Raw genomic sequence first — 9676 nt, forward strand, 5'->3', positions numbered from 1 at the left:
TACATTTTATTTCCCGCTTCTCTCATCACTTCATTTTATTAATTCTATTTTGTAAAATTATTCATTTTATATGTAAAATTATTCTGTTTATACTTTCCTTTTTATTTTTTTATTTTTCTATACTTACTGTGGTTGTTATCTTGTTCTGTTTTTAGCCCTGAAGAAGGCTAGAAACTCTATCCGAAACGTTGGCACATTAAAATAAGTTCGAACTTATTTGTGTTTTTCATTGACCACACCCCCAACCATCTTCTCCTCATATATAAACAGAAATTTAGGAAATAAATAAAAATTATAAAATAAATAAATAACAAAATTAGACAACACCAGAGTAATTTTTGGCTTAGTAACTAGCGGATCTCTAAAATGCTAATAAACACTGAACCGACGGGTAAACGGCCGAAGGGTAGACCGAAACGTATATGGGAGGATTAGATTTGGAGAGGCATCACTGGAAGGATGTATTAGAGAACACTTGGGGGTATCTGCATCGAACCTTCGGGTTCGTTAGGCCATTATTATTATTAATTATTATCTTATATGAAATATTTTGTTATCCTGAAAAATAAAGACGTACCTATTTTCAAATATACCAGACTAATATCGTCTCTATGAAGAGTGGTGATCGTAAATTGTGTGATATGCTGGCCGTACCAAATCATGCCCGAAGCCCTTGGTCCCCTCCTCCCCCTTCTGGGTACCGGCAGCCGTCAGGACTGCGGAGGATATTGTGAGGCGAGGGAGACAGATCTGGCGTGGCTCCAGGACTAAAGATAGCCCTGGACCGCGGAGAGGCAGTCTTGGCTGGAGGGCTTGCCATGCTAGTGCTTGCCATGACTGGGCTCCACTATGTCTTCAACTACCACGAGTGGGACAAGGGGGTACAGCAGATCACCATAACCAGGGCCCATCATGTGCTCCTCTATACGGTAACCTCAGCTTTTATATGTATAGATAGCGTTAGTGTAGAAGTGTGTCCCATTGGCGTGTCGATACGTTAGTTTGATTTGTACTAAGATTAATATTTGAAATATTTTTAGGTCATTATTTTAAATAATTAGCTTTTTTATCGATCAAGAAAAATGTTTTTTTAACTTCCTTCAACCAAGATGAATAAAATCCAAAAATAAAACGCATTCCGCAGTATATGGCTTTACTCCTTTGCGACAAAGTTGATATTTAATTCGAAACCAATGTCTAAGGTCATCCCAGGATGATCTTTGGAATATGATATTACTGTTGAAATAAAATGGTGGCTTATCAGAGCTTTATCGGCTATTTCTTAGATATTTATTTAGCTCTAATAACTGGAATATTACTTATAAAAAAAAGAGTTTTAAATGTACAAACATAGTCATATGGTTTGAAAATAGAAATGTGACAATTAACATAATGATTTTCTGCTTATTAAAAGTAAAATTAGTTAAGATTTAGAATAAAATGTCTGAAAGTGGCCAGTAGAAGGGGCCGAAACGTTGCAGATATGTGTATTAAAACCGTGATAGATCTTAATCAAATACGTTGATACGTTGGCCTACTGATTAAAATAAACAAATTTAAGTACAAAATGAAAACAGACAAAATAAAAAAAAAAGAATTGCAAGTAAGAAAAATGAAAAATTAAATAACATTAGTTTGCTATAAATAAAAATATAACTGAAAACAATTCACTTAAATGCGCTAAGATAGTTAATGGTTAGAAAATAAAAGTATGACAATTCATATAATTATTTTTTTCTGGCGATTAAGATAATCTAACTTATAATTTAGAGGACATTTTTCGAAGTGGTCTGTAGAAAAGGCCGAAACGTTACAGATATGTGGATAGGTATTTATAATAAAACCGTGATAAATCTTTATTATTATATAGTCTTGAATTAAAAATGTGGATTTAATGTGGTTCAAAAGGTTTTTCATCAATCATTTTGATTTATAATTAATAAATAAAATTATATTACCAACTAAAAATATAATCTGTAAAAATTTCTTTAGGTAGAAATTAACAAACATAGAAAATAAAAATAAAAACAGTAAAGAAAAAATAAATACAGTACAAATGGTTAACATATTTTGTAAAGAACAAAATAGGAAAAAAAAAAAAAAAACTGAAAATTTCCTGATAAACCAAAAGTAAATTAAAATATTTTGAAAAAATTGACTATTTATGAATTAAAAGAAAAAAGGTAATTCGTTCTTGAATCATTCATTATTCCTTAAATCCTGTTAAAAAAATAAGTATGTAAAAATAAATAATCGATCTAAATAATTTTTATGTTATCATTAAAAAGTAATTAATTGTAGTTTAAGAATTCGAAGCGTTTTTTTTATCATGGTAAATAAAATCAGGATAAACTAAAACCATACCATTGTATAGTTAAACTATACTCTAAGACAACTGTTCGATAGTTGTGAGACTTGGATATTATATTAATAATAAATCTATATTATATTACTAATAATATCATAAATAATATTTATTAATATCACCATCTCTCAAAACGAGACTAGAATATCTTCCAATAGATTCCCCCTTTGCTGCCCATGGAAACTTACCTTTTTTGGGTTATGAATGTATCTATGTGTATTTTTATAAATATAGTTTTATAATCAGTAATATAATTTTATAATTACTACTAATTTAGATTATTAGTAATTTTTATGACCTTGGTTTACATCTAACTAGTTATTTTTTTACCTTCAGTCTTCTTGCACTTTTTGAGCATACAATTCCAAACTTCCCCAATTCGATCTTCAAGAGACTGAACAAGACTTACTTTCAAAGGTTTTATTATTCGATCAACATGTATGGAAACCGTTAAGAAAAAGATTTAATATAATGTAAAGTAGATATTTTATTGTTAAAAATGCGAAAGATTTATTTAAAGTTGTTTTCGCTTACTTACTTCCTATTTCAAATTTTTTAATGTCAAAAACTTGCTTAACGGTATGTTCTCTGATTTTTGTATTTTCGGAATTTGGAGTAAATTTCATAGCCATCAATAAAAGTCAAATAATGACTTCCAAAAGTCATAATAATGATTATTTACGCTTTTGAGATCTTACGTTCCAAGTAATTTATATCTATTAAGTAAAATGTTTGGTGGCTCTAAAACTAATTCCGTTTAAATAAATCTTGTATTTTTTTAGACTACATATTTCCACGAGAAGTGTTATTTTTAAAATAGAAATTTTAATTTACGTGCATTGCGGTCGAATGGGGTTTAGTAGATTTAAAATTAAAAAGCAGAATTCCTTCTAAATTAAAGCACTCTACCTACAGAGGTTTTATAGTAACCGTTTTAGTTACACGAGCAAAATTTTGGTTTACACTTAACGGTAAATATCTGGTGTTTGTATATTATGCATTTTTTTTATATTGGTATTTGGTTGATCAATCCTGTGATATATCTTTTTCTAATCTAGGAAAACTATGAATATCTCTATATGTGGAAGAACCATTAACAGTTTCAACTTCCAAGACGTGAAATAAAAGGACATATACAAATATGATAATAATAGTAACTGCAAGAAATGCCCGATTTAGGAAAAATTAAATATAAATTAAACAATATTGATAGATAGATATTATTAATATTATTTCTTTCACGGAACCGCCTTTCAAGACCAGGCGAATATCACTACCTTTTCCTTTTCATTTTCGCCTTACTTCTCTCCCAGTATCTTCTCATCATTTCTGCGTGTCTTTGCTTCCTCTCTTCCGACCACGCAGAATCCTTCCGTTTTTCTTTATTTGCCGCAAGAACATTGATTTCTTTCAATTTTTTTTCGTACTGTTCTCTATCCAGGAAGTCTTTGTCTGTTATTTTCAATTTTTTTTTGTTACCTCTCTCATTTGCTTCACATATCCTCCTACGCTCTTGTATTCACGGATTCTGTCAAAGAGTTTCTTGTTTAGTCTCCTTTGGTCCATTCTCATCATGTGCCCGTAGAATGGATGGCCTCATCATGGCCTCAGTCTTCTGATTCTTATTTCGGTTTCCAGGTCATTTATCTCCCTGTAGATTTCCTGGTTGGGTCTTAACCTGTAGCCTTCCTGTGTTTTCTTGGGCCACAGGTTTATAGAATATTGGCATACAATATTTATTGATAGATATTAATAATTGCATTTAAAGAGCCATAAGTACTATACGAAAGGAATTTTCATTTAATTTTTTATCCATTCTGCTATTTCTTTCTTTATATAGTACCTTTTGTAGACATAGCTGTCTTTTTGTAAAATTAAAGAATTTCAGCAGCATATTTTATATTTTTTTATTGGATATTTCAAATGTTTTTGTTATTATTTGGTATATTCTAGGGTTTATCAAGGCTTAAATGACTTACTATATATTACACTTATCTATTATACTTTTATGTCAAAAGTCGTTGGGGACGTTTTTATGGTACAGTGCTACATTTTTTAGATGAGCTGTAATGGCACTTAGAGTTTCCGATCCAGTACACATGTACTGGTTGCCAAAACGAAATGAAAAAATCAAAAATCGTTCTGTTATGAAGGGAGGTGCGCGAAACTATAAAAGAAAACCCTGACAGTATATTATAGGGTTGTTACATATATTATACCGTGATTAGTTTTTATATTTATGTTAATACTTTTAACTGTATAGATAGATATTTTCCCGTAAATTGTACTGTTCCAAATTCTTTATAATGGAGGAGGTTGGACGGCCAATCCGTCGGCTTTCACGTGTTATAATTTTAGAAATGATCTCTTGTAACTCTGTCTCCTGTTTTAGTTATTGTTTCCGCTTTTATGTTTATACCATCCGCTTTCTGTCAAGTTATATTATATAAGAATAAAAATACAAATAATACATTATATTACCATATTTTAGTGATACTAGATGTACCGTGCGAAAATTTACTTTTTAGTCAGATTTTAATTAATTAGGTATTTAGAGGTATTGATTAGTAAAACAATCGGACTGTACTTTACCTCCTTTGGCTATTTCACATGGTATGCTTACACGTAAGAAAGGTTATGATAAATATAATAAAAACTTAGTGAACCCGAAGGTTCGATTCCGATTCCACATACATCCGTCCAATAACTCGGGCCTTATCCTTAGATCAGCCTTGATGTAATACTCCCACCTACGTTTTAGTCTACCGCTCGGACCTTCTGCCTTCTGTTTTATTAATATTTTAGGGTCCTTAATTCGTGGATAGTAGTTTTGTAAATTATAAATTTTGGACAGAATGTGGGAGGTAATCAATTTCTTTGATGAATATATTGAAAAATAACAAGCATTCCTTGTCTTTAACTTCGCTTTTAGTTCCGCATCAATTTCATTTTTTCTCGTGAAACCAATCCACTGTTCAAATGGATATAACCGAAATTGCTCTCGTTTCTACTGTTAATCATATATATTTTTTTAAATCTATATTTACTTCTATACATGACATGATAATAATATTATAATACTATCATATTTCCATTATACTTTAATACATTACATAAACTCAGTAACTTTATGAAAACACAACAATTACAAGTTTGAGTCTTTTACTGATTGCCAAATATTATTCAACAGTATGGCTTAATAACAAAAGTTCTGAAAATGAATTATCCTTATTTTCCCTGGAAACGTGAGAATAAGTCCATCTTTATCTATTTGCTCTTACTTTTTTTCACCTTCTCTTTCCTTCTTCTTTTCTTCTCTCCCTTTCCATATATTTGTAATTCTCTCTATCTCCCCCTATTTATCTCATATTACTCTTTTCTAGAAGCTCAACATAAATACTAAATGTATTATAGAAATTATATTTAAATTTATGGACTACGTAAAATCCTTGATGCTCCTTATTACGTCACAAATAAACTCATTCATAAAGACCTTAACATCCCATTCGTTGCAGATTTGACCCAAAACAGATATGCGTCTTTTTATTCCAAACTCCTTAACCATCCTAACCCATTAATTCTTAATCTTTCATCCTTAACAATCACTGATAATCCTCCGAGGCGTCTGAAAAGAAGATGGCCACGGGACCTTCTAGTTTAAATTAATGTTTGAAGTACCACCAATAGGTGGTTCCTTCCCAAGATTTTCAAGTGTATATGAAACATACTACATATTTACCTATTGTATTATTTTGTACAGTTGTAAATTACAATAAATAAATAATAAAAAAAAAAAACATTTTATGGACTCATCTATCTCAGTTGAAAATTTCGGTTCGAAATTTCGAAAAAAAGATATAATTAAAAGAAATTATAAATAAATAAATATTTAAAAATGAAATTAGATTTAGAATAAGTCGAGAATTTTAATTACACAAGTTGTCTGAGAAACGAAATAGTATCTCATCATATTTATATTCTGTTCAGCGAACACAGTCATTATAGGAGGAACATTAACTATTTTACTGCTATCGACCCTGGAACTCCTTCCAGCGTGTCCTGTCAGATCCTTTGCTGGAACTTTAATAGCGCTGGCAGCCCGCCCGAGATTCCTGTGCAGGTGACACTGTAGCTGGAAGTTAGGCCTGAAAATTTATTCCACTACGAAATGAGACTAGAGCCGAATAAGAAACGCTCCTAATTATTGCACATCGGTTCATTATTTGAATTAATTATTTATTATAATTGTAAATTGTAAATAAAAAATATTGGAAGGAGATGGTTGACCGTATGAAGTAGATTGTATGAAGATAGTCCGGGCGCCGGTCAATGAAGGTATAAAAATAGTAAAAGAAAACTGTTTATTGTTAACTAACGTTTGAGTTGACATCTTTGCCAGGACTATCAGATTGAGACAAATATATCAACTTAAACGTCGGTTAACAATTAATAGATTTCTTTTACTGTGTTGATAGCTTTATTGACCGCCACCCGGACTAAAAATGTTCATAATTAATATATTTCTAAGATTTTTGTTTTGTTTTACAGGAAATTTAATTAACTTTAAGGTCAATAACCCCTTAATTGTATCCCAAACTCTCCAATCCCATATCACAGCCCTCGAAGAATGGTATTGTAATTGGAGGATTAAGATACATTCCAACAAATCCCATCAAATCTCCTTTACCCTTCGTCGTAAACCTACTGACTGCCCTACAGTTTCATTTAAGAATGTTACTCTTACACCTGTCGAAAAGATCCGCTACCTTGGACTACATTTGGACAAACAATTAACCTGGAATCCACACAAGACTGAAAAGACAGGAAACTGCACGTCGATTTCGACTATTACAGCACTTACTAGACAAACGGTCTAAACTTCCAACACATTACCAAAGACTGATCTACATGACTGTAATAAGGCCAATCAGACATATGGAGTTCAGCTTTGGGGCTCCACTAAACATTCGAATTCCTCTCGTATTCAATCCTTACAATCCAAAATCCTTCGTAAAATCCTCAATGCTCCTTACTTTGTCACAAATAAAATCATACATAAAAACCTTATGTAACCGATCTAGCCCGAACCAGATATCGCTCCTTCCATTATAAACTCCCTAACCACTCAAACCCCCTAGTTTCTAACTTTGCATCCTCTTCCATTCCTGACAATCCTCGCGAGACGCCTGAAAAGAAGAAGGCCACGAGACCGGCTAATGTAAAATGTCATTAGAGTGCTACCAATGGGTAGTTGCTCTACACGCCTGTAACATTACATTTTATCTAAGATCATATTTACTAAATGTATTATGTAATATACAGTTATAAATTTCAATAAAGATATTTAAAAAAACAGGTTCAGCTGCAGTTTAGCTAACAAAAGGCTGCAAATATAACAATTTTAAACAGTTGGTTGTTTTCCTCTTGTGCTCCTCCTCTGCATCCTGGCGTTACAGGAGCCTGGTCCTCTTGTGCTCCTCCTCTGCATCCTGGCATTACAGGAGCCTGGTCCTCTTGTGCTCCTCCTCTGCATCCTGGCATTAAAGGAGCCTGGTCCTCTTGTGCTCCTCCTCTGCATCCTGGCATTACAGTAGCCTGGTCCTCTTGTGCTCCTCCTCTGCATCCTGGCATTACAGGAACCTGGTCCTCTTCGGCCCAGGTTGATGTGGGCTGGGCCAGTTGAACTTTTCCATCCGTACACATATTTTTTGTAATTCAGAGACCATATGAAGGAAATCTTTCTTCGTGAGAAATAATAATTATATTTTTCCCTGATATTTTCTAGCAGATCTGTTTTGAATACCTTCTTTTTTGTATATATCTTCTCGTTGGAGGAGGTCCAGTCCAGTTTAGCTCATAATTCTGGCACAAAATAACAGTTTTTTATAAGTTTTATTATTAATTATCCCTTGATTTTAAAAATAAAAATTTTCAAGTTACTGTTATCGTGAAATTAATAACGATTTCAAACCCTGTTTATAACTGATCTCCATTTATATTGTGGTGTCAAGATTATTAACGTCTTCAGCGGCAATAGTCGACGTTAGCAGAGAGACTGTTTGAAATGGGTTTAACACTGTCGACATTATTATCAACATTTTTATTTCTCTTGTATATTTCTTTTAAATTCATTTAATATTTCTTTATTTTACATTTGTTTTAGTGGCAAACCTCTCGCCATTTGATCAATCACTAACAATTAGTAATTAAGAACTAGATGTGTTTTTCGTATGTTTAAAAAAAAAAAATGAATATTTCTGTTGATAATAATTGTGAATGTATTGTTTTATGTTGAAGTATAAACATCGTTGTTTAGACTAATAAAGAGTGGACCTAACGATTCATCTTTATCATTACAACAGGAACACGCAATAAAATAGAGTTTCATGTTTTGTGTCCTGAATCGACATGATGTTTTCTATTTAATTATTGAGACTTTTTTTTGTTTTTATAATTTATTTATTTTTATTTAGAACAGTATAAAATAATATATATGCAATTAAATTTGCTGTTAGTGGTAAAATAAGATGATACAAACATGTGGAGAATGTTTTGCTAGAAATCCAATAAAATTTCTAAAGGAGAAGATCTCGAGCCCATCTTCTTTTCTAAGGCCTAGGAGGGTAGGTAATGAAGGAGAAGAATCAAGTTGGTTAGGGTGTTTGGAAAATTTATCGTGATAGGATTTGTATCTGGTTCTGGCCATATCGGCAACATATGGAACATTTAGGTTTTTTAAATGAAACATTTTTTACCAAGGTTTATGGACTGTAAGGATTGGATTCGGGAGTAATTCGATGTTGATGGTTTGAGAGACTTTAAATGTTTCTGAATTTTTTAATGTAAGGGAAATAGTAAAAATAACTATGAGATATTTAAATATGTTCTGCTGCCCTTCGTACCATCCCACTCATAGCAGAGGAGTTCCTGGCTACAGTCTTATTGTTATTATTAATTAGACCGTCCTGACGACAGGTAATTTCTCTGAATTTAGAACAGTTGCCAAGTTTTAGCAGAAACTTGGAAATCTCGCTTCTATGTTGACCTTCGTGGAAAATGTGTATTGCCCATCTGGAGACAACATATAATGTATTAATTATACTGTACTGTCGCCTTTAGTCGGACAAGGTACCCCACTAGTCATATAAAAATATCTTTTATCAAACGAGCCAGGACTAATTTCAATTTTAAGCAGGGGCGAATGTTGTATGGTGCGCCCACCCCACTATATTTTATAGCCTTGTGGCGATCTGTAAATAGGCCTGTAATCCATTAAACCGCCCTGTTCTATATGATTACAACTATTATATA

The 9676-nt window shown here is 32.2% G+C and overlaps 1 protein-coding gene across 10 annotated transcripts in view; it reads left to right on the top strand.

The window, feature by feature from the left end:
* Positions 1-9676, top strand: part of LOC106678097 (leucine-rich repeat flightless-interacting protein 2) — a 189616-nt gene that overhangs the window by 42291 nt on the left and 137649 nt on the right. Inside the window, exon 1 of one of the 10 annotated variants that reach the window (XM_067045374.1) lies at positions 786-929. The exons of the other annotated variants lie outside the window; for them this stretch is intronic. Coding sequence (XP_066901475.1) covers positions 819-929 — 111 coding nt within the window. The 5' untranslated portion in view covers positions 786-818. Of the gene's footprint in view, positions 1-785; positions 930-9676 lie in introns of those variants that run through there. 10 annotated transcript variants of the gene reach the window in all.

This window comes from Halyomorpha halys, unplaced genomic scaffold (genome assembly GCF_000696795.3).
Source record: "Halyomorpha halys isolate HHAL.00 unplaced genomic scaffold, Hhal_1.1 Scaffold123.1, whole genome shotgun sequence".
NCBI classification, from domain to species: Eukaryota; Metazoa; Arthropoda; class Insecta; order Hemiptera; family Pentatomidae; genus Halyomorpha; species Halyomorpha halys.